Source organism: Aethalodelphis obliquidens, unplaced genomic scaffold, assembly GCF_003676395.1.
Source record: "Aethalodelphis obliquidens isolate GAN/ISIS:26980383/991018 unplaced genomic scaffold, ASM367639v1 scaffold47, whole genome shotgun sequence".
Lineage (NCBI taxonomy): Eukaryota > Metazoa > Chordata > Mammalia > Artiodactyla > Delphinidae > Aethalodelphis > Aethalodelphis obliquidens.
Genome location: NW_020837991.1, coordinates 9981970 through 10009220, shown reverse-complemented (window position 1 = coordinate 10009220; position 27251 = coordinate 9981970). Strand labels below are relative to the sequence as shown.

The window sequence follows — 27251 nt, the reverse complement described above, 5'->3', positions numbered from 1 at the left end:
ACTTTACTGAAAGTTTCTAACAGAAGTGGATGCAGCATTTTGTCTTCATCTATTGAAATAAATACATGGTTTTCCTTTCTTAATCTATAATATGATGAATTACACTGAATGATTTTTGAATGGTAAACCATCCTTGCATTCCTAAGATAAACCCCACATGGGCATAATGTATTATTCCTTTTTAAATATTGTTGGACTTGACTTGCTAAAATTTTATTAAGAATTTTTACATCTTTATGCATGAAAGTTATTGGTTGTCAGCTTTTTTTTTTCCTTCCTAATTGCTTTCTCTGATTTTGATATCAGGATAAGGATGACCTCAGAGAATGAGATAATAATAATAATTCCTTTTCTTTTATTTTCTGGAAGAGCTTCTGTAGAATTGAGATTATTTCTTCCTTAAATGTACAGTAGAATTTACCAGTGAAGCCATCTGGGACTGGAGTGTGCTTTGTGAAAATGTATTTTAGTTACTGTTCATTTTAAAAAACAGAATTATTCAGGTTGTTTGTTCCTGTTTAGTGAGATTTGGTAGTTTGGGTTGAGTCTTTCAAGGAATTTTTCCATGTACCTAGGATAACATATTTATGGCACAAAGTTGTTAAAAATGTTCCTGTATTATTCTTTCAAACTCTGTAGAGAATTGTAGGGATATAACAACTCTCACTCCTAATACTGATAACCTGTGTCTTCTCTCTCTCTTATTTTTTTCCTGATTAGGCTGGCTAGCACTTTATCAATTTTATTAATCTCAAAGATCAGCTTTGGCTGTTATTGATTTTCCCTATAGTTTTTCTATTTTCTGCTATGATCTTTTTTATTTCTTTTATTCTGCTTACTTTGGGTTTAATTTGCTTTTATTTTTCTAGTTTCTTAACATAAGGGCTGAAATCACTGATTTGAGACCTCTTCTCTTTTTTACATTAGGCATTTTTAGTATCATAGATTTTCCCCAGTACTGTTTCACCAGATTCCCACAAATTTTGAAAAATTGTGTATACATTTTTATTCAGTTCAAAATAGTTTCCCTTTTCTCTGCTTTTATCCATAGGTTATTTACAACTGTGTTATTCAGTTTCCAAATACCTGGGGATTTTACAGAGATATATCTGTTACTGATTTCTAACCTAATTCCACTGTGGTCAGAAAACAACAGTACAGAGGAAGACACTGGAACTCACCAAAAAAGATACCCCACCTCCAAAGACGAAGGAGAAGCCACAGTGAGACAGTATGAGGGGCACAATCACAATAAAATCAAATCCCATAACTGCTGGGTGGGTGACTCACAAACAGGAGAACACTTATACCACAGAAGTCCACCCACTGGAGTGAAGGTTCTGAGCCCAACGTCAGGCTTCCCAACCTGCGGGTCTGGCAACAGGAGGAGGAATTCCTAGAGAATCGGACTTTGAAGCCTAGTGGGAATTGATTGCAGGACTTCAACAGGACTGGGGGAAACAGAGACTCCACTCTTGGAGGGCACACACAAAGTAGTGTGTGCATTGGGACCCAGGGGAAAGAGCAGTGACCCCATAGGAGACTGAACCAGACCTACCTGCTAGTGTTGGACGGTCCCCTGCAGAGGCAGGGGGCGGCTTTGACACACCGTGAGGACAAGGACAGTGGCAGCAGAAGTTATGGGAAGTACTCCTTGGTGTGAGCCCTAGCAGAGTCTGCCATTAGCCCCACAAAAGAGCCCGAGTAGGCTCCAGTGTTGAGTCGCCTCAGGCCAAACAACCAACAGGGAGGGGACCCAGCCCCACCCATCAGCAGACAAGCGGATTAAAGTTTTATTGAGCTCTGCCCACCAGAGCAACAGCCAGCTCTACCCACCACCAGTCCCTCCCATCAGGAAACTTCCACAACCCTCTTAGATAGCCCCATCCACCAGAGGGCAGAGAGCAGAAGCAAGAAGAACTACAATCCTGCAGCCTGTGGAACAAAAACCACATTCACAGAAAGAGAGACGAGATGAAAAGGCAGAGTGCTATGTACCAGATGAAGGAACAAGATAAAACCCCAGAAAAACAATTAAATGAACTGGAGATAGGCAACCTTTCAGAAAAAGAATTCAGAATAATGATAGTGAAGATGATCCAGGACCTCGGAAAAAGAATGGAAGCAAAGATCGAGAAGATGCAGGAAATGTTTAACAAACATCTACAAGAATTAAAGAACAAACAGATGAACAATACAATAACTGAAATGAAAACTACACTAGAAGGAATCAATAGCAGAATAACTGAGGCACACAAGAATGGATAAGTGACCTGAAGACAGAATGGTGGAACGCATGCCTGTGGAAAAGAATAAAGAAAGAAGAATGAAAAGAAATGAAGACAGCCTAAGAGACCTCAGGGACAACATTAAAGGAAACAACATTCGCATTATAGGGGTCCCGGAAGGAAAAGAGAGAGAGAAAGGACCAGAGAAAATATTTCAAGAGATTAAAGTCGAAAACTTCCCTAACATGGGAAAGGAAATAGCTACCCAAGTCCAGGAAGCACAGAGAGTCCCATACAGGATAAACCCAAGGAGAAACACGCCGAGACACATAGTAATCAAACTGGCAAAAATTAAAGACAAAGAAAAGTTATTGAAAGCAGCAAGGGAAAAACGACAAATAACATACAAGGGAACTCCCATAAGGTTAACAGCTGATTTCTCAGCAGAAACTCTACAAGCCAGAAGGGAGTGGCATGATATACTTAAAGTGATGAAAGGGAAGAACCTACAACCAACATTACTCTACCCGGCAAGGATCTCATGCAGATTTGATGGAGAAATCAAAAGCTTTACAGACAAGCAAAAGCTAAGAGAATTCAGCACCACCAAACCAGCTCTACACAAATGCTAAAGGAATTTCTCTAAGTGGGAAACACAACAGAAGAAAAAGACCTACAAAAACAACCCAAAACAATTAAGAAAATGGTCATAGGAACATACCTATCGATAATTACCTTAAACGTGAATGGATTAAATGCTCCAACCAACAGACACAGGCTTGCTGAATGGATACAAAAACAAGACCCATATATATACTGTCTACAAGAGACCCACTTCAGACCTACAGACACATACGGACTGAAAGTGAGGGGATGGAAAGAGATATACCATGCAAATGGAAATCAAAAGAAAGCTGGAGTAGCAATACTCATATCAGATAAAATAGACGTTAAAATAAAGAAAGTTAAAAGAGACAAGGAAGGACACTACATAATGATCAAGGAATCAATCCAAGAAGAAGATATAACTATTATAAATAAATATGCACCCAACAAAGGAGCACCTCAATACATAAAGCAACTGCTAAGAGCTATAAAAGAGGAAATCGACAGTAACACAATAACAGTGGGTGACTTTTACACCTCACTTACACCAGTGGACAGATCATCCAAAATGAAAATAAATAAGGAAACACAAGCATTAAATGACACAACAGACCAGATAGATTTAATTGATATTTATAGGACATTCCATCCAAAAACAGCAGATTACACTTTTTTCTCAAGTGCACACAAAACATGCTCCAGGATAGATCCCATCTTGGGTCACAAATCAAGCCTCAGTAAATTTAAGAAAACTGAAATCATACCAAGCATCTTTTCTGACCACAATGCTATGAGATTAGAAATCAATTACAGGGGGAAAAAAAAACGTAAAAAACACAAACACATGGAGGCTAAACAATATGTTACTAAATAACCAAGGGATCACTGAAGAAATCAAAGAGGAAATCAAAAAATACCTAGAGGCAAATGACAATGAAAACACAACGATCCAAAACGTATGGGATGCAGCAAAAGCAGTCTTAAGAGGGAAGTTTATAGCTATACAAGCCTACCTCAAGAAACAAGAAAAATCTCAACTAAAAAATCTAACCTTACACCTAAAGGAACTAGAGAAAGAAGAAGAAACAAAACCCAAAGTTAGCAGATGGAAAGAAATCATAAAGATCAGAGCAGAAATAGATGCAATAGAAACAAAGAAAACAACAGCAAAGATCAATAAAACTGAAGGCTGGTTCTTTGAGAAGATAAACAAAATTAACAAACCATTAGCCAGACTCATGAAGAAAAAGAGAGGACTCAATCAATAAAATTAGAAATGAAAATGGAGAAGTTACAACAGACACCACAGAAATACAAAGCATCCTAAGAGACTACTACAAGCAGCTCTATGCCAATAAAATGGACAACCTGGAAGAAATACACAAATGCTTAGAAAGGTATAACCTTCCAAGACTGAACCACGACGAAACAGAAAATATGAACAGACCAATCACAAGTAATGAAATTGAAACTGTGATTAAAAATCTTTCAACAAACAAAAGTCCAGGACCAGATGGCTTCACAGGTGAATTCTATCAAACATTTAGAGAAGAGCTAACACCCATCCTTCTCAAACTCTTCCACAAAATTGCAGAGGAAGGAACACTCCCAAACTCATTCTATGAGGCCACCATCACCCTGATACCAAAACCAGACAAAGATACTACAAAAGAAGAAAATTACAGACAAATATCACTGATGAATATAGATGCAAAAATCCTCAACAAAATACTAGCAAACAGAATCCAACAGCACATTAAAAGGATCATACACCATGATCAAGTGGGATTTATCCCAGGGATGAAAGGATTCTTCAGTATATGCAAATCAATCAATGTGATACACCATATTAACAAATTGAGGAAAGAAAAACCATATGATCATCTCAATAGATGCAGAAAAAGCTTCTGACAAAATTCAACACCCATTTATGACAAAAACTCTCCAGAAAGTGGGCATAAAGGGAACCTACCTCAACATAATAAAGGCCATATATGACAAACCTACAGCAAACATCATTCTCAATGGTGAAAAACTAAAAGCATTTCCTTTAAGATCAGGAACGAGACAAGGATGTCCACTCTCACCACTATTATTCAACATAGTTTTGGAAGTCCTAGCCACGGCAATCAGAGAAGAAAAAGAAATAAAAGGAATCCAAATTGGAAAAGAAGAAGTAAAACTGTCACTGTTTGCAGATGACATGATACTATACACAGAGAATCGTAAATATGCCACCAGAAAACTACTAGAGCTAATCAATGAATTTGGTAAAGTTGCAGGATACAAAATAAATGCACAGAAATCGCTTGCATTCCTATACACTAATGATGAAAAATCTGAAAGAGAAATTAAGGAAACACTCCCATTGACCACTGCCACAAAAAGAATAAAATACCTAGGAATAAACCTACCTAGGGAGACAAAAGACCTGTACACAGAAAACTATAAGACACTGATGAAAGAAATTAAAGATGATACCAACAGATAGAGAGATATACCATGTTCTTGGATTGGAAGAATCAATATTGTGAAAATGACTATACTACCCAAAGCAATCTACAGGTTCAATGCAATCCCTATCAAATTACCAATGGCATTTTTTTACAGAACTAGAACAAAAAAATCTTAAAATTTGTATGGAGACACAAAAGGCCTCGAATAGCCAAAGCTATCTTGAGAAAAAAAAATGGAGCTGGAGGAATCAGGCTCCCTGACTTCAGGGTATACTACACAGTAATCAAGACAGTATGGTACTGGCACAAAAACAGAAATATAGATCAATGGAACAAGATAGAAAGCCCAGAGATAAGCCCACACACCTATGGTCAATTAATCTATGACAAAGGAGGCAAGCATATACAATGGAGAAAAGATAGTCTCTTCAATAAGTGGTGCTGGGAAAACTGGAAAGCTACATGTAAAGGAATGAAATTAGAACACTCCCTAACACCATACACAAAAATAAACTCAAAATGCATTAGAGACCTACATGTAAGACCGGACACTATAAAACTCTTAGAGGAAGAACACTCTTGACATAACGCACAGCAAGACCTTTTTTGATCCACCTCCTAGAGTAATGGAAATAAAAATAAACAAATGGGACCTAATGAAATTTCAAAGCTTTTGCACAGCAAAGGAAACCATAAACAAGGCGAAAAGACAACCCTCAGAATGGGAGAAAATATTTGCAAACGAATCAATGGACAAAGGATTAATCTCCAAGATATATAAACAGTTCATGCAGCTCAATATTAAAAAAACCAAACACCCCAATCCAAAAATGGGCAGAAGACCTAAATAGACATTTCTCCAAAGAAGACATACAGATGGCCAAGAAGCACATGAAAAGCTGCTCAACATCACTAATTATTAGAGAAATGCAAATCAAAACTACAATGAGGTATCACCTCACACCAGTTAGAATGGGCATCATCAGAAAATCTACAAACAACAAATGCTGGAGAGGGTGTGGAGAAAAGGGAACCCTCTTGCAGTGTTGGTGGGAATGTAAATTGATACAGCCACTATGGAGAACAGTATGGAGGTTCCTTCAAAACTAAAAATAGAATTACCATATGATCCAGCAATCCCACTACTGGGCATATACCCATTGAAAACCATAACTCAAAAAGACGCATGCACCCCAACGTTCATTGCAGCACTATTTAAAATAGCCAGGTCATGGAAGCAACCTAAATGCCCATCAACAGACAAATGGATAAAGAAGATGTGGTACATATATACAATGGAATATTACTCATCCATAAAAAGGAACAAAATTGAGTCATTTGTTGAGACGTGGATGGATCTAGAGACTGTCATACAGAGTGAAGTCAGAAAGAGAAAAACAAATATCATATATTAACACATATATGTGGAACCTAGTAAATGGTACAGATGAACCGGTTTGCAGGGCAGAAATTGAGACAGATATGTAAGAGAACAAACATATGGACACCAAGGGGGGAATGTGGCGGGATGGGGTGGTAAAAAAAAAAAGAATTCTTTTTTTACACTTCAAAAAGCTAAACATAGTCCAGAATAGGAAAATCTACAGAGACAGAGAGTAAATTAGTGGTTGCCAGAGGCTAGGGGAAGGGGAGAATGGGGAATGACTGCTAGTGGGTACAGGGTTTCTTTTTGGCACGATGAAAATGTTCTGGAATTAGACAGTGGTAATGATCACACAACTTTGTGAATGTACTATAACCACTAAATTGTACACTTTAAACATGTGAATTTTATCATATGTGAATTACATCTCAATAAACCCATTATTTAAAAAAAGTTACATCAGAAGCATGCATATTAAAACATAAACCCAGAAAAAAGAAAACATTGCATGACTCAAATCCTTTCAAATTTGTTTTTATGGGTCAGAATATGATCTCTTGGTAAATGCTCTCTGAGCACTTGAAAGGAATGTATATTCTGCTATTGTTGGATAGAGTGTTTCTAAAATATCAATTTGGTCAATTTAGGTTGATAGTATTCAAGTTTTCTATATCCTTACTAATTTTCTACTTGTTCCATCAATTACTGAGAGAGGGGTACTGAAATCTCTCACAATAATTGCAGCTTCACCTAATTTTCCTTGTAGTTCTACTAGTTTTGACTTCATGTATTTTGAGGCTCTGTTGTTAGGTGCATAAACATTTAGGATCATTATGTTCTCTTGACTAATTAATGCCTTATCATAATAAATTGAGAGCCTTTATCCCTGTAATATTCTTTATTCTGAAATTAACAGTCACTCCAGCTTTCTTTAGATTAGTATTAGCATAGTATAACTTTACCTTTAACTGATCTTTATCTTTATATACAAGAAAATACATTTTTTGCAAGCAACTTGTAATTGAGACTTCCTGTTATATGTCTGCATTTTAGTTGGGGTGTTTAAACCACTTACAATTAATGTGATTATTGATACAGCTGGGTTTAAACCTACCATTTTGCTATTTGTTTTTTATTTGTCCATCTATTCTTTAATTCCTCTTCCACTTTCCTTTATTTTTTCAATATAAAGCATTTTAAGGTATTTGACTATAGACACATAAAACTATTTAAATGATGAGAAATTTAACCACATAAACAGTGTTCAAAACTTCTGCACCTTCTGAAAGACAAGGCATCCATGGTCTCTTGGGTAGGGGTAAGCAGGAGGACCAGACACCAGATCTTAGATGCTCTGTCCTAGAACTGACATCTATTACTTTCTCCTCCAGCATATTGGTCAGGAGTTCTATCTAAATGAGCACGTGGACAGCTGGTGAGCAATCATTACAAAATGTGATGTTGTAGGTACCAAGTAGAAACACAAAAGAAGTTGTTAGTTTAGCAGGCGAAACTGAGTCTGGAGCACAGGAGAGAGACCAAGGAGAAATCAGTTCGGAGGGGAGAGAAAGACAGTGTGACTGGGAGAGGAAGAGAATGTTCTTTGCCTAGTGACTGGGAGAGGAAGAGAATGCCCTTTGCCTAAGTCCAAAACCCAACTACCTCCCGAAATTTCATTTGGGAGACATGGCTTAACAGTAGCAATCAGGATAAAAAAACAAAACCTAAGGATTTAAGAGATCATAGACACAATATGAAGCAACCAAGAATAATTTTAAATTAAGATGCATGAACTGAATTACCTTTTTAAGAAAAGGCAGATGATAGGCACTTGGGTTGTGCTTCCACGTCTAGGCTTTTGTAAACAATGCTGCAATGAGCACTGAGGTGCACGTATCTTTCTGAATTAGCGTTTTCATCTACTTTGGATACATGCTCAGGAGTGGAACTGCTGGATCATATGGTTGTTCTAGTTTTAGTTTTTTGAGGAATCTCCAAACTGTTTCCATGACAGATTAGAAAAGAACAGAACTATCATCTCCCTTTCCTTTTTTCTTTCTTTTTTTTTTTTTTTAAGTTTAGTTTATTTGCAATATTAGTTTCAGGTGTACAACATAGTGATTCAATATTTTTACAGATTATACTCCATTTAAAGTTATTATAAAATAATGCCTATATGTCTCTGTGCTGTATAATATATGCTTGTTGCTTCTTTTACCTTCTTTTAAATTGACTATTTGACAGTTTTTTATGATTCCACTCTATCCCCCTTTTGTTGGCTTATTAGCTGTAATTCTTTAATTCGTGTGTGTGTGTGTGTGTGTATTTGCTTTAAGGTTTTTAGTAAATATCTTTAACTTATCAGTCTACCTCCAAGAGATACTGTAACACTTCATATATAGTAAAAGAATCTTATATCCGCATGTTTCCATTTCTCCCTTGTTGGCCTTTGTGCTATTGCTGCCATATATTTTCCATAAACCCCACAGCAGATTATTGTTTTTCTTTAAATAGTCAAATATCTTTTTAAAAATATTTCTAAAATAAGGAAAAAAAGCATTTTCTGTTTACCTTCATTTACGAATTTTTAGTACTACTTCTTTGTGTGCATCCAGATTTCCATCTGGTATTATTTTCCTTCAGTTGGAAGAAGATCCTTTAGCATTTCTTATAGTTCAATCTCCTGGTGCTAGACTCTTTCTGCTTTTGTATGTCTGACAAGGCTTCATTTCTGAAAAACGGGAACCGAATCCTAGGTTGACTTTTTTTCCTTCAATACTTTAAAGATGATGCGCCACTGTTTCCTGGCATGCATTGATTCTGATGAGAAGGCTGTTGTTGTTTTCATCTTTATTCCTTTTATGTAATGTGTCCTTTTTACTCTGGCTGTTCTTAATGTTTTACCTTTATTACCAGATGTAAGCAATTTGATCATGCTATGCCATGGTATAGCTTTCTTCATGTTTCTTTTCCTTGGGATCTGTTGAACTACTTGGATATGTAGGCTTATAGCTTTCACCACACTTGTAAAATTTCAATCATTATTTCTTCAAATAGGTCTTCCCTCCCCTGTCCCAGCTCCTCTCCTCATGGCCTCCAATTACATGTATATTTGGCTACTGGAAGTTACCCCATACCGCCCTTCTGCTCTATTTATTTTTCTCTCAGTCTTTTACCTCTTTGTGCTTTATTTTAGATAGTTTTTGTTGCTATGTTTTCAAGTTTCCTTATCTTTCCTTCTGCCCATCTGATCTACATGTTAACCCTAATCAGTGCATATACATCTCAGACATGGTATTTTTCATCTGCAGTTCAATCTGGACAATCTGGGCCTTTTCTTCTTCTTCTTTTTTTTTTTTTTTTCATATCTTCCATCTGTCACATGCGCAATCTTTCCTCTACTTTCTTGAACATTTGCAATATAGTCATAATAACTGTTTTAATTGTCATTGTCTGCTAATTCTACCATCCACAGAATTTCTGGTTTGGTTTCAAATGATTGATTTCTCTCCTAATTATGATTTATATTTTCTTGTTTCTTTGCATGATTGGTAAGTTCTGATTTGATGCAGGACATTGTGGGTTTTATCTTGTTGAATACTGGATATATTTGTATTCCTATAAACATACTGAGCTTTGTTCTGGAACACAGTGAAATTACTTGGAAACATCCTTTTGAGTCTTACTTTTGAGCTTTGTTAGGTAAGAGAAGATCAGAATTTAGCCAAGGGTTAATTTTGCCCTACTATTGCAGCAATACCTTTCAAGATACTCCACCCAATACCCTATTAATTACAAGGTTTTCCATCCTGACTGGTGTAACTACAAACTGTTCCCAGTCCTGCATGAGCTCTGAGTATTTTGCCTTCTGCTACCGTCAGGCGGTTCTCTACCTGGCTTCCTTACACACACATGCTGATCGTATTCAACTGAAGATTCAGGCTCTGCAAATCTTTAGAGCTCTCACTTTGTACAGCTCGTTCCATTCCAGTACTCTGCCCTGTGAACTCTGTCCAGACTCCACTCCAGGATGCCAGCTGTGACTCATAAACTCATAGAATTCTCCAGCCTCTGCCTGGATTCCCCCACCCTGCTCTGTGGCCTACATGCTCTCTCCCGCAGTAAGATGGCACAATCATAGGGGCCACCTTGTTTGTTTCTGCTATCCCATCTTGTGCTGTATGATGTCCAATATCTGAACATCACTGTTTGATGTATTTTGCACAGTTTTTCAGTTGTTTCAATTCAAAGAAAAAGTTCAGTCCCTGTTACTCCACCTTGGCTGCAAGCAAAAGGCTGTAACGTATCTATTATATTCTGAAAATGATTTCCTACTTTGTACTAAGTTTTTCTTTCACTTTATGTTTCCCCACCTTTGAACTTATTAACTTTGGAATCTAATGAACTTTTACAGAAGAGTTCAGGATTGCAAAATTCTGCAAAAACCCACTTAGTATTTCATTATTGGAAAGTTCAGTAGAAGGCAACCAGTAATTTTACTCATTCATTCAGGTCCCCATAAAAGGCATCCACAGAAAAATTAACTATGAGAAAAATAAGGCAACATAATAAATATACTGCTGGCAAGTAGGATGCCACAAAGGAGTCTGAGATGTTAAAACACATGTTTCAATATAGAAATCAACAAAGTCTGGAAAATTATTAAAGTACCAATGGACAACAAAATAATTCTTTACCTCATAGTAAAGGCTCTAAAAATAGAAGTGGTATAATTTGTAATTTTTTATTAGATGCTGGATCTACATTTAAAGATTTTTAGGAAAGCACAAACACCTAAGGGAAAAAAAGAAACTGACTAATTCAATGACTAATCTGTACAGGCAAGAATACCAAAGACCTAACATTAATCAGAACACTGTGCCAACATTCTACCCTGATGAAGGGGTCTATCAGGTATTAGAGTAAGACTTCAAAGTTAAGCTATATCAAGATGCTTTTTACTTTAATCATGAAATAATCTAAACATTAAAAAGTATGGAGAATAGAACAAAAGTTCATTTAACCCATCAACCAAATTTAACAAATGTTAACATATTGTCATAACTACTTCAGATCTTTACTATTTTCTTGTTAAATAAAACATTATGGATACAGTTGAAACCTTTTCTATGTCCTTCTGTAGTCCCATTAACCTCCCTTCCCAGAGGTAAGCACTAACTATCCTTAAGTTAGCATACCTTCTTCGTCATTATATTTTCATTCTGTTGTCATAGCCACAAAAGATAGAGTATTATTTTGTGTTTCAAAATTTATAGAGTTAAGTATTTAAAGAATCTACAGTACATTTTCTACTACAAACAAGAGACCATCACCTCAACACTGTATTGAAGGAATGGCCCCTTTGTGATAAGGTGATAATGTGCTACGAATTTGCTACTACAAAATTATCCTGTTCCTTTCTAAATAGGAGGGGCACCAAGGGAGTGCTTCTTTACAGAAGAATGCCAGATAATAAATGCAGAAGTAGTCACAGAGTTAGAAAAAAATCCCAATTTCTGCAACCACCAGTGATTCAGGTAAGGATCATCAATAGACACTAAAACTATTGGAAACAACACATGCATATCGTCTCAATGTTTATCGCTCCACACACTACTTATTAGTTAGAAAGATACCTTTACAACAGAGAAATCTGGTAGGCAGCACCTTAACCAAATGACCTAAATACGTATCACCAGAACTTCCAGGTCGGTGAACACACGGAGATACCAGGGAGAATGGCGCACTCCGAGAGGGCATGGAAGCTCTGCACCCTTTCTCCATGCTTTGTCCTATGCATATTTTCTACCTGGCCATTCCTGAGTTTTATCCTTTTGTAATAAACTGGTGATCCAGTTTGTTAAATAAATAAATAAATAAATACCGCCAATAGTGGGGCAAAGCAATACCAAGTGCTTCCCGATGAGATGCAACTAGGAGGAATCACCAACATCAGGGATCAGCAAACTATTTCTGTAAAGACCAGTAATAAATATTTTAGTTTTTTGTGAGCCATACAGTCTGTCACAACTGTGTAAGTGCCACTGAAACACAAAAGCAGTACATATAATATGTAGACAAATGGGTGTGGCTGTGTTTCAATAAACTTTGTTTATAAAAACAGGTGGCAGGTCAGATTGACCCCACAGGTTGTGATTTGTAGATCTGCAAGCTACATGGTAATCCTGCCAAAAATGTTTAACCTGAATCTAATCATAAGAAAACAATCAGACAAATCCATGTTGTGGGGCATTCTATAAAACACAGACCTGGATTTTCCTTTAAAAAAATCAATGCGATGACAGATAAATGAAGGTGGGGGCTGCTCCAGATGAAGGGGATTAAGAAGATGTGACTCGCCATGAAAAGACTCCGAAGAGCCTTAAATGCATGTTCCTAAGGGAAAGAAGCCAGTCTGAAAAGGCTACATACTGTATGATTCCAAGTACATGATATCCTGGAAAAAGCGAAACTAGAGACAGTAAAAAGATCAGTGGATGCCAGGGGCTTGAAGAGAGGATGAGTGGGTGAAGCCTGGAGGATTTTTAGGGCACTTAAACTATTCTGTATGATAATTCATTTGTCAAAACCCATAGAACTTAACAGCACAAAGAGTGAACCTTAATGTATGCAAAGCAAAAAACAAAAACACATTTAGGAGGACAGGGGATCCCAGGAAAGAATGCAGAGGGTGACAAGAGAATACAGCTGTACTGCAAATAGCTGAAATAATCTTACTGAAGAGGGTGAAAAAATGGCGCTGACCTAAATAACTTTGTCAATGAATAGACTTTTGTAAGGTTAAGGCAAAAGGAACTGCACAAAAGCACTGTACTCTAGTTAATATCACGTTGTTTCCCACAGAGTACCAATTAACCACTCTGATACAGCTATACCTGTATACTGGAATTAAACAAGTAAGTAAAGGAATGGCAGATGTTAGGAGTCAGGTTCCTCACTGTTGGATTGGGGATGTACAGATAAGCAAGGGGAGAAGGCCGGAATGATCCACGTGATAATGGATTAGAGTTGGAAACATCAGTAAGAATTCATGTTTAACATACAGATTCAGATGGTAAACATGAAAATATTTACACCTATGCATAAGTATACAGGTTCATATATTTCTTTGCTCTGTCAGTTAAGAGAGCCTAGAAGAAATGAAACCCCAGTAATAAAGAGTATACCTAGCACTCAGATCTTGGCTTCTAATACCATTCTCCAGTAAAACAACCAGGGCTCCTAGAGAAATGGCTGATTCTAGGACTGGCTCAGGATATACAAAATTAGCCTGGAACATCTTAAAGTACCAGAACTACACACAGATGGCATATGTCAAAGGGGCACAGAAGCCAACTGAAAGAGTTTCCAATGACCAGATCTAGAATAATTTGAGTAACAAAATAAATAAAATCTCCCATGCAAAAGAATTCCAAGTAAATTATCTCCCCACTCCTCAACTGTGTACTGTGCATAGTGACTTCCTTCCAAAGGGTACATTATGAGCAGGGAGACAACAGAGCAACCTTACAGTGGGGAAACCTACATTACTTCAGCCAAGCGATCAAGGTCAACATCAACAGTCATAAATCATGTAGAAAGTAGGTGCCCTGGATATGATGTGATAAAAGTGACACTTTATCTTTGTGATTTTCCTCTCAAAAACCCATAACCCCAGTCTAATCATGAGAAAAGCATCAGGAACATTCCAACAGAGAGGCATGTTATGATAGGCCTGACCAGTACTCCCCAAAACTGTCAAAGTCATCAAACTGGGAAAATCTGAGAAATTGTCACAGTTCACAGAGCCTAGGGAGACATGACAACTAAATGTAATGTGGTATCCTGGATGGGATCCTGGAGCAGAAAATGGACCTCAGTAAAAACTAAGGAAACCTGAATAAACTATGGACTGTAATTAATAATGCATCAATATTGGTTCATTAATTGCAACAAATGCAGCATATTAATGTAAGATGTTAATAATAGGGGAAACTGTGGAGGGGAGAATTAGATATAAACAAATATATAAAAATTAAAAAGATAAAGAAAATCTTTCTAAATATGCTAGTAGTCACCCAATAGAATAGACTGCTCTACAAAGTAACACATGACCAGGAGTAACAGGGTATGAAGAATGAGCTCTGAATTGGAAGGTTGGATAAAATCCCCACAGCTTTCCTCTGTTTAACAGATGAAATAATTTTACATTCAGAATCAAGATCTAAAGTATTACAAAGTATTAAAATGCTTCCAAATCAATGAATAATTAAAATGTCATATTATCCAGATAATTGGTTTGTTTATTTATTCTGAATCTAGAAAATCTGTCATCTATATAAGGTAATATATGGTACCTCTGTGTTCAGAATATCTGATTAACAACAGATATGTTAATAATAGATTTATTTGTTTTGTTATATTTATATGCTTACATATAAATATAATCTTAAGTATTTATTATTGATATATTTATACTTATTTGTGTTAGTTTATATTTACTATACTTATGTACTATATTTATACAGCTTTAGATTTTAATGGCATGGTGTAGTGGTACAATGATTCTCAATGCAGAATGGATCAAATTTAACCAAAGTTTCTTGGCTAAGGGAGAAATACAGACAATTATGGGAAGAGACAAGGTTAAGCTATGGATGGCAAAAAGTGACTATGATAAGAAAAAAACAGCTAGAAAGGCAAGAAGGCATCTAAAATAACCCCAAAAGGTCATTCAACACAATAAACATTTCTGTCTGTGTACAAGATTCGCTATGCCACAATGTCAAACATCCAGCGTTAAGTGTTCAAAACATTACAGCAAGGCCAACAGGCACATGAAAAGATGCTCAACATCACTAATTATTAGAGAAATGCAAATCAAAACTATAATGAGGTCAGACCAGTCAGACCAGACCTCAGACCAGTCAGAATGGTCATTATCAAAAAGTCTACAAATAATAAATGCTGGAGAGGGTGTAGACAACAGGGAACCCTCCTACACTATTGGTAGGAATGAAAATTGGTGAAGCCACTATGGAGAACAGTATGGAAGTCCCTTAAAGAACTAAAACTAGGGCTTCCCTGGCGGCGCAGTGGTTGAGAGTCCGCCTGCCGATGCAGGGGACACGGGTTTGTGCCCTGGTCTGGGAAGATCCCACATGCCGTGGACCAGCTAGGCCCATGAGCCGTGGCCGCTGAGCCTGCACGTCCGGAGCCTGTGCTCTGCAATGGGAGAGGCCACAACAGTGAGAGGCCCGTGTACCGCAAAAAAAGAAAAAAAGAAAAAGAACTAAAACTAGAGTTACCCTGTGATCCAGCATTCCCACTCTGGGGCATATATCTGAAAAAGATGAAAACTCTTAATTTGAAAAGATACATGCATCCCAATGTTCATAGCAGCACTATTTACAATAGCGAAGACATGGAAGCAACCTAAATGTCCATCGACAGATGAATGGATAAAGAAGATGTGGTACATATATAATGGAAGACATATACATATATATACTCAGCCATAAAAAAGAGTGAAATAATGCCATTTGCAGCTACATGGATGGACCTAGAGATTATCATACTGAGTGAAGTAAGTCAGATAAAGACAAATATCATATGATATCACTTATTTGTGGAATCTAAAGTAATGATACAAATGAACTTATTTACAAAACAGAAAAAGACTCACAGACATAGAAAACAAACTTACGGTTACCAAAGGATAAGGGGTGGGAAGGATAAATTGGTAATTTGGGATTAACAGATACACACTACTATATATAAAATATGTAAACAAGGACCTACTGTATAGCACAGGGAACTATATTTAATATCTTGTAATAACTTATAATGGAAAAGAACCTGAAAAAGAACATGTATATATATATAACTGAATCACTTTGCTGTACACCTGAAACACTGTAAATCAACGATATTTCAATTTAAAAAAACACTAGAGCAAGATGAACTAAATTCAAAGACTCTTTTGACACTGAGTGAATCCATTTACTTCAGGGATCCTCTTAAGCCAGCAAGGCAGTAGACAAAAATAAAGAGGCAACTTAGTGTCGTGTTTAGGAGTGCATGATGTACAGCTGAACAGCCTGGGCTGGGCTGTAGCTTTGCCTTGTATTAGCCATGTAATCTCAGGCAAGTTTCTTCACTTCTCTCCCTGTTCCTTAGTTTCTTCATCTGTAAAATGGAGATAATAACAGTTCCTAATTTAGAAGGATGCTGTGAGGATGAAATGAGATAACCTACTTAGAGTTCTTAGCACAGTATCTGATACATAGTAATGCTTGCTATTATTATTATTAGTTCAAAAATTTCTCAGTAATAAGCTATTTGGTCTTTGTTATGTACACAGTTCATAAAGGGTAAATTCACCAGCTTTGCAGAGTCCCACAGTACCTCAAATCAGATGACAAAGATAGGCAGAGAGCACACAAGCCAAAAAGGTCTGAACCCCAAAGTTTACCTTTTAATCAGTGGAACACATTTCCCACATGCACAATAGAAACAAGTAGTGGCTATACTATTAGTAGCACAGGTGAAAGATGTGAGTAGGCTGGGCTGAGCATCTAGCTGTGATCCACACCACTGCTCTAATGGGGAGCATTCTATGGTACTTGGGAAGGAAAGAACACAGTGACCCCCGGGAGAATACATCTGCCCCTGGCGGCACTGGAGCAGCTTGAAGATTACATCTTATTCTCAAGGACTTCAGAGACCCTATTCTGCACTGTACCAAGAACACCACAGCACTCACTGTAGTAACAGTAAGAAACACTGTAACCCATAACACACACAAAGATTTTAAAATAAAAAATGTAGGGATTTGTTTTTATTTCAAAACCTGAATATGCTTTTGGCGATATCTTTTCAAAAGCAGGACCCTCTTTAATTGGCAGTATCTCAGTGCCAGCTCTCAATCTCTCCATAACAAGTCGACTGACTAGTTCGTTTTCCCTATGGGTTTATATACCTCACTTTCTTCTTAAGCAAGTAATACTGAGCAGTGAAACCACTCAAAATTAGACAAAAAAAAAAAAAAGTAAGGGAGAAGAGTTTAGAAATTCTACAAAGTCAATCAGGAAATAAAATGTCAAGAATTAACTACATTTCTTAAAGTTAGCTATACACACTTACATTCCACACACATAAAACAAGATGTTGGTCTCCCAATAACATTCTCCAGTAATAGAGTCAGAGCTCCTCTGAGAAATGGTTGATCCCAGGGCTGGGGCAGAGAAAGAACAGGACATGTCTGGAACATCTTAGACCAAAAAGTAAGGAAGTGCTCAAAGAAGGATTGGGGACATGTTAAAAGGACATGGACCCAGACTGAAGGGGCTACCGCCAGCCAAAATGGGGATGATTAGAGCATCAAAATAAAATAATCAGAGTAAAGAATTATAATCCTTTGAATAAAGTAAGAATCCTTGAGTCCACAGTGATATAAACAAAAGATTAAATAAATGGGGCGGGGGGTGAGAATGGGTGGGTAGGTTAAAAATCTCTTCCTTACTGTAGAAAAACAACTAATGTATCTAGAAGGAATGATGGAATAAGAAAAATCACCATTTGTCAATCATCATCATAATAACTGATTCAGGCAAGAATCATCAAAGGATGCTGAACTAGTGGATGAAAGTTTGAGAAGCAACAGGACATTCACATAGTCTCAGAATATACCCCTTCAAGTTAATTTTCAATTACAATAAAGATGTACAGTGGAGAAACCTGGCAGTTATCACCTTAACCAACTGATTAAAGTCACCATTGCCACTAATGGGGGCAGTCGACAGCATGTGCATCCTGGTGTAAATGCACCGAGAAGTCAGCATTGTTTCAATGATTTGAAATTGAAAACTAAGGAAACCTGAATAAACTATGGACTGTAATTAATAATGCATCAATATTGTTTCATTAATTGCAACAAATGCAGCATACTAATGTAAGATGTTAATAATAGGGGAAACTGTGGAGGGGAGAAAAAGCATAACCTAAATCTAATGAGAAAACACCGGAAAAACCCACCTGCATTCTACAAAATAACTGGACTGTACTATTCAAAATTGCCAATGTGATGAAATACAATAAAAGACTCCAGGATAAAGAAATTAACTCAGATTAAAGGAATTAATTAATCTCAATAAGGTCTGGAAAGTAGATAATAGCATTGTTTCAACGTTAAGTTCCTGATTTTCATCACTGTACTATGTTTATGTAAGTGAGTTCCTTGTTTTTAGAAAATACACACTGAAATATTTAGAGGTAAAAGGGAATCATGTCTGCAACATACTTCTAAAAGGTTCAGAGAAAAGAATGAAGTGGGAGAGGAAGAGAGGAAGGGGGAAGGTGGAGGCGAGAGAAAAACAAATGTTAACAAAATGTTGACATTTGGGGAATCTGTGAAGAGCATCCAGGAGTTTCTGCAATTTTTCTGTGTCTGAAATTATGTCAGTTTTTAAAAATTAAGTTGGATATAAAGTACTACATCTGTCAAAACTCATAGAACAGTACACAAAGATCTGTACATTATATCATAAGATAATAATAAAAGCTTATTCTAGATGTTTCATCAAATGTTGATGATTGGAACACTTCAGTAATTGAAAACAGAGGTTAGAAACCCACAAAGGACCAATCAAAATGAAGACTAAATTCAAGCCTGCTGTATGTTAAGCTTGAAATGATACGGTAGCACCAGTGAGGCTGCCTGTCACTTCTGTGCCCACAATGACCAGCAGCTCTCATGATTTCCTGGCTGTACAGAGGCCTGCCACCTTCCTGTCACACTCCCCAGAAGGCCCTCTTGTGCTCAGCCGGGTAACACTACATTCTCTTACTAATCAGTCTCCAAATACATAAACCCGTTTGTTACAAGCAAACACAGACCTTAAATTTTTTTTTTAATTAAAAAAGGGAGAAGCCAAACATGATAGTGACAATCTCTGATGAGGGCAAACATGTTGCTAAATAAGCCTCAGGGAAACACTGCCGTTGATGCCAAGGCCCAGAGCAGGAGCCAGCCTCACACCTGGCTTAGAACACAGGTTAATATCTTTCCAAGTGTTTTTTAAAGATTACTATCATTCTAATAGTCAACAATATTTTTCAAAACACTAATAAAACAAAGTGGCTGAGATGTCTCATACCTTGCTTTAGAAATACTATAAATTCCTTTACAGTTTGGTCCAAATGAACTCCATAATATACCACAGGTCTGAAATTGCGATGCTCAAATGAACGAATGAGGCGAACCGTAATGGTCACATCTTCGGAAGCCATGTGAAGAAATTCCTGTGGCAAGGGGACAATAACATCAACTCATAATTATCTACAAGCCTGTACTTCCTCCATCAGCTCTTGGGCACCCAGCCCATCTCTCCCACACTGCACAGTTAGCAACACAGTCCCCACACCCACGCCAGATTCCGGGACAACCAAAGGGTCTCAAGGTCACTCCCACCTACCCACTGCGATCCTGGACAGCTTCATCACAGTCACTGATGTTCTGACTGGTCAAAAACTGACAGGGCACAGAAGATGAACACAGTTGACTCAGGGTGTGGGTGTGCATGTATGGGGAGAAGTGGGTTGCACTAAACATGTGACCACTCTGGTTTGGTACACCAGCGATCTCCTCATTTGGCCCTGAGATGAAGTACACTTATATTAGCATCAACTATCAGGCTACATTTTGTTTTGTTTTGTTCTTCTTGTTTTGGCTGCGTTGGGTCTTCGTTGTTGCGCGCCGGCTTTCTCTAGTTGCGGGGAGCGGGGGTTACTCTTCGTTGCAGTGCGCAGGCTTCTCATTGCAGTGGCTTCTCTTGTTGTGGAGCACGGGCTCTAGGCACACGGGCTTCAGTAGTTGTGGCATGCGGGCTCAGTAGTTGTGGCTCACGGGCTCTAGAGCACAGGCTCAGTAGTGGTGCATGGGCTTAGTTGCTCTGCGGCATGTGGGATCTTCCTAGACTGGGGCTCGAATCCGTGTCTCCTGAATTGACAGGTGGATTCTTAACCACTGTGCCACCACGGAAGCCCCAGGCTGCATTTTAATTTCACAAATGTTGCCAGATTTCAGGAAGGATTTAATCATGTGCCACGGTATCATCCACCTTCCACACTATTATTTGAATATGTTTATTTCATCCTAAAACTATGTATTGGGTTGGCCAAAAGGTTCTTTCGGTTTTTTCTGTAAGATGGCTCTAGTAGCACTTGGTTGTCTTTAACTTCATTCAAAACAATTATGTTAGATTGTATTGTGACAGCTGTCATATCAGAGTGCATTTAAGAAACAGAATTATCGGGGCTTCCCTGGTGGTGCAGTGGTTGGGAATCTGCCTGCCAATGCAGGGGACACGGGTTCGAGCCCTGGTCTGGGAAGATCCCACATGCCGCGGAGCAACGAGGCCCGTGAGCCACAACTACTGAGCCTGCGCATCTGGAGCTGTGCTCCGCAACAAGAGAGGCCGCGATAGTGAGAGGCCCGCGCACTGCGATGAAGAGTGGCCCCCACTTGACACAACTAGAGAAAGCCCTCGCACAGAAACGAAGACCCAACACAGCAAAAATAAATAAACTGATTAAAAAAAAAATTGGTGAATTTTTGTGTAGCCATTTTAATATTGAAGATGGAAGAAAGAAAGCAACATTTTCGGCATATTATGCTTTATTATTTCAAGAAAGGTAAAAACGAAACCAAAATGCAAAAAACTAGATTTGTGCAGTGTATGGAGAGGGTGCTGTGACTGATCGAACTTGTCAGAAGTGGTTTGCGGAGTTTTGTGCTGGAGATTTCTCGCTGGGTGATGCTCCATGGTCGGGTAAACCAGCTGAGGTTGACGGCGATCAAATGGAGACATGAACTGAGAACAATCAATGTTACACCACACGGGAGATAGACGACATACTCAAAACATCCAAATCAAGCGCTGAAAACCATTTGCACCAGCTCGGCTATGTTCATTGCTTTGATGTTTGGGTTCCACATAAGTTAAGTAAAAAAAACCTTCTTGACCATAGTCCCGCATGCGATTCTCTACTTAAACATAATGAAAACGTTCCGTTTTTAAAACAAATTGTGACAGGTGATGAAAAAATGGATACTGTACAATAATGTGGAACGGAAGAGATCGTGAGGCAGGCAAAATGAACCACCACTGACCACACCAAAGGCAGGTCTTCATCCAAAAAAGGTGATGTTGTGTATATGGTGGGATTGGAAGGGAGTCCTCTATTATGAGCTCCTTCTGGAAAACCAAATGCTTAATTCCAACAAGTACTGCTCCCAATTAGACCAACTGAAAGCAGCACTCGACAAAAAGCGTCCAGAATTAGTCAACAGAAAACACATAATCTGCCATCAGGGTAACACAAGACCATGTGTTTCTTTGATGACCAGGCAAAAACTGTTACAGATTTAATTCTATCATCAAACCAGGAGGTATTATACTCATTTAAGAATGAGGAAAGACTCAAGAGAGATTGCACTAATTGCCCAAGGTCATATAGCTGATAAAAAATGAAGCCAGGATTCAAGCACCAATTTAATTCCAAATCCCATGCACTCTCTAATGCACTGTTCGAAAAATCATCCCAAACTATCTCCTCCAAAAAATCTGCAAAGTTGCCAATGTTTTAAAAATAAAATTATGGTATATTTCTAACTAGTAGCAACTACTTCATGCTTTCAACTTTGCATACAACTTATAGCCATAATATGCATATATTATATTATATATTATAGCCATAATATGCATATATTATAGCCATATATATATATTATAGCCATAATATGCATATATTATAGCCATATTATTACATAATATGCATTACAGGTAATGAGGGGAAAGCAGGGAGCAGGGGGTGGGGTAGGGGTTGTTGGTGGTGGTGGGATGAACTGGGAGATTGGGATTGACATATATACACTAATATGTATAAAATAGATAACTAATAAGAACCTGCTATATTAAAAATAAAATTCCAAAAGAAAAAAACCCTGTAATACTAATAACATAAGAAAAGATGTCCAACCTCACCAGTAATCAGTGAAATTCAAAATAACAATGAGATATATTACTCATCAAACTGACAAACGAAAAAGTCTGACAATACCTAGCGTTGGCAAGGGTGCAGAACCAGTTAAGGCTGGCATCCAAACAGGTTCTACTTTTGGAGACAATTTGGCAATATTTAGTAAGGCTGAAGATTCACATACCTTTCAATCCAGCAATTTCATTCATAGGTAGGTGTCCTGGGGACTCTCTCACACACGGCACAAGGAGAACTGTAAAAGAACATTAATAGTAACATCATTTGTTAATCGCAAAAACTGGAAACGGCTAAATGTTCATCAGCAGGAGGATAGATAATTATGACATTTTCATACAATGAAATTAGTTCAAGCAGTGAAAATGAATGAACCTGAACTATGCACATCAACACAGATGAAATCTCAGAAAGAGTAAGGTGAATGGAAAAAAATCAAACCGCAAAAACATCAGAATACACTACCATTTACATAAAGTTCAAAAGCATAGCTTTTATTATGTTTAAAAGGAGATGATTAATTGTTCTTTCTGAGGCAGAGAAAGGATTATGCAATTAGGGAGAAGTAAAACCGGTGTTTCAATTATACTGGTTGCATTTTATATCTTAAGTAGGATGTTAGGTATAGGGATAGTATAAATTACTATTCTTTAAGCCTTTTAGTGTGTCCAAAATACTTCATAATATACACAAATAAGCCACACTAATTTGGCCTAGAAAGTGTCTCTGAATCATAGAATGCTTACACAAATATTTTACTAAGTTTGAGAGAATATACAGCATATTATGCATGAAAAGCAAAGGTTCAGCTGTTTTAATGCATAAAATAATTTGCAATTATAATTAGTATACTGTTTATAATTCAACAAGTGGTTTTTAAGGAACTAAAAATAATATTTTCCCTCTAAATTAAATCTTTTGATAATTCCATTATTAAATTAAATCTTTTGATAATTCCATTATTAGCTACTACACTATTTGTTATTTTTTGTTGTTGTTTTATCTAATTCCTTTATTTTTGAGTATTGCGCAGCAAATTCCAGATTTCATGTAATTTCACCCTATAACACTTCAGTATGTGTCTCTAACACTGAACACTTAAAAAAACTAAAATGTCATTATCATACCTAACAAAACTAATAGCAAATACTCAGTTTCATCTAATACTTAGTCCATGTTTTGATTTTCTCTGTCCCCAAAATGTCTTTTTACAGTTAGCTTGTTTGATTCAGAATCCAAAGTCTACATACTTTATTTCACTTATATATACAACATTTTTTAAATTAGGAACATACAGTACAAGCTCTTTATAACCTGCCTTTTAACTTAACTTCTTATGCACATTTTCCCATGTATGAAATACTTTTCTTCAATGATTTTAAGGTCTGTACAACATTCCATACTTCTTACCTCCAACATCTTATTATTGGACATTTAGCTTATTTTCAAATATACACACATGAGAAATGACTCATGAGAAGTAGAAAATCTGGGCTCAAGATGAATAAGCATATTTGTTAGATTTTTTGATACTGCCATATTGCTCTGCAGCGGGGCACATCAGTTTTCCCATGAACAGTGTATTCCTTGCAAAACACTAGGTATTATAATAGAAAAATTATTATTACTTTTATCCACATCAATAGGTACAATAATATCTTTTTATTTATTTGCATTCTTTAGTGTGGTTAAACATGACCGAAAAACAAACAAAACAAACAAAACAAAAATCCCTTACAAACCAACAATGAAAATGTAAAACATGTCAGAAAAGTGGACAAAGATATGAACATAAAAATTTCCAAAAAAATACATTATTTTTTATGAAATCTGGTTTTACAGTGCTTCCCAAAAATTCTGACCCTAGAATCTACCAAATAATGGCAGTTCAGCAAGACGTTTACAATTTAAAATATACTGAGGTACTTAATAAAGAATCTCTCTCAAGAAAGGGATATTATCAAAGATTCCATATTTTAGAAGCAGTGTTAACAGGGTTTGTGAAAATTATGACCAACTTCTTCCTCCTCTCACCAAGTCCCCAGAACAACAAAGAAGTCCTCCAAAGCACACCACACACATACACCCAAACATGCTGGGAAGCCTATAATGCAGTCCAAATTCCCAAAGAGTTTAGAGCTGGACGGATCTAACTTAATTATTGACTCTACCTCTTAGCCCCAACACATAGTTGGATCTCACACAGCTGGATCTCAATAAATAGTAGCTGCTTTTATCAACAGTCTACTTGGGATTAAATAGGTTTGGGCATAAAGACAGCTCATGTAGGCAGCAGATAAAGATACAAGATTCCCAGGTACAATGAAATAAATGATACAAACGGCCTAACCAAGGAGGCTGGGCAAGCTAGCACATGCATGCCTTATGAAACTTTTCTAATTGTAGGTTTGTTTTTTTCACTTAATAAAAAGCTGCCCATATATTGTACTTAAATAGCTGAAGCTTTCAATTTAAAACTCCAAATTTGCATTAATATCTAATTTTGGTCAACAACATATGGTCATCTTCATCAGAAATTTGTTGTAATTTATACTCAGTAACTAAACCATATTAGCTACTATCAGAATGAAGCCATTATTTAATTTGCCTCAAGGACTGTTGGAAATACAGCTTGTTAGTTTAGGGAGCCAGACATACTGTAGAGACAGCTTGGAAAGCCAGTATTACAAACTATAAATGTGACATTTTCCCAGAAGGCTTGACCTACTTTAAAAAAATAGAGTCTATCACACAGAGTGAAGTAAGTCAGAAAGAAAAAGACAAATACCGTATGCTAACACATATGTATGGAATTTAAGAAAAAAAAAATGTCATGAAGAACCTAGGGGTAAGACAGGAATAAAGACGCAGACCTACTGGAGAACGGACTTGAGGTTATGGGGAGGGGGAAGGGTGGGCTGTGACAGGGCGAGAGAGAGTCATGGACATATACACACTAACAAACGTAGTAAGGTAGATAGCTAGTGGGAAGCAGCCACATAGCACAGGGAGATCAGCTCGGTGCTTTGTGACCACCTGGAGGGGTGGGATAGGGAGGGTGGGAGGGAGGGAGATGCAAGAGGGAAGAGTTGTGGGAACATATGTATATGTATAACTGATTCACTTTGTTATAAAGCAGAAACTAACACACCATTGTAAAGCAATTATCCCCCAATAAAGATGTTAAAAAAAAATAAAATAAAATGAATCTGATCAAGTTTAAAACGCATTCCTCAAATGAAGGGACAGAGAAACCAAAAGCAATAATTTAGGGGTAAATTAACAAAAAATATTCAAGGACATGAAAAAAGACCTGAATAAATGAAATGATAGACCATGTTCTTAACGATGAAAGCTCAAAGTTGTAAAGAAATCAATTCTCCCTAAATTAAAATATAAATTAAATAAAATCCCAATCAAAATATAAAATGGTGGTCTGGATTTATCACAAATACTTCTAATCTGGATGAAAATGCTTGTGAACTTAGCAAAGTCATAAAAGAAAAAAAGAGATCAGCAGCACCAATTATTAAAACACACTACAAAGTAACAACAGTCAGATATATAATAGTAATACATGAACAAGCTAGTATGATGTTCATATATTTACAAAATGCAATAACAGAAATGTTAAAGGACAATCAATCTAAGGTAATTTAAGCTGTGACACTGAAGACTGCCAAATCAATAGAACACAATAGAAAACTCAGAAATAGACTCAAGATTCGAGAATTTAGCATAAAAATGGCATTTCAGGGCTTCCCTGGTGGTGCAGTGGTTGAGAGTCCACCTGCCGATGCAGGGGACACGGGTTCATGCCCCGGTCCGGGAAGATCCCACGTGCCGCGGAGCGGCTGGGCCCGTGAGCCATGGCCGCTGAGCCTGCGCGTCCAGAGCATGTGCTCCGCATCGGGAGAGGCCACAACAGTGAGACGCCCGCGTACCGCAAAAAAAAAAAAAAAAAATGGCATTTCACATTTGTGGGGAAAAGATAGTTTATTTAATCAATGGCATTGGGAAAACTGGTCAGACATTTTAAATTTTTTTTAATACATCTTTACTGGAGTATAATTGCTTTACTGGAGTATAAGTGCTAGTTTCTGTTGTACAACAAAGTGAATCAGCCATATGCATACATATATCCCCACATCCCCTCCCTCTTGAGCCTCCCTCCCAGCCTCCCTATCCCACCCCTCTAGGTCGTCGCAAAGCATCAAGCTGATCTCCCTGTGCTATGCGGCTGCTTCCCACTAGCTATCTTACATTTGGTAGTGTATATATGTCATTGCTACTCTCACTTCACCCCAGCTTTCCTCCCCACTGCTGTGTCCTCAAGTTCATGTCCTCTATGTCTGTGTCTTTATTCCTGCCCTGCCCCTAGGTTCATCAGTACCTTTTTTTTTTTAGATTCCATATATGTGTGTTAGCATACGGTGTTTTTCTCTTTCTGACTTACTTCACTCTACATGACAGACTCTAGGTCCATCCACCTCACTACAAATAACTCAATTTCGTTTCTTT

General features: G+C 37.4%; 1 protein-coding gene across 2 annotated transcripts in view; it reads right to left on the bottom strand.

The window, feature by feature from the left end:
* Nucleotides 1-27251, bottom strand: part of CUNH2orf76 (chromosome unknown C2orf76 homolog) — an 85213-nt gene that overhangs the window by 31861 nt on the left and 26101 nt on the right. Inside the window, exons 2-3 of one of the 2 annotated variants that reach the window (XM_027082578.1) lie at nucleotides 22900-22968; nucleotides 19832-19976 (exon numbers count right to left, since the gene is read on the bottom strand). In XM_027082578.1, coding sequence (XP_026938379.1) covers nucleotides 19832-19964 — 133 coding nt within the window. In that variant the 5' untranslated portion in view covers nucleotides 19965-19976; nucleotides 22900-22968. The remainder of the gene's footprint in view (nucleotides 1-19831; nucleotides 19977-22899; nucleotides 22969-27251) is intronic. The other variant, XM_027082580.1, reaches the window with a different exon arrangement.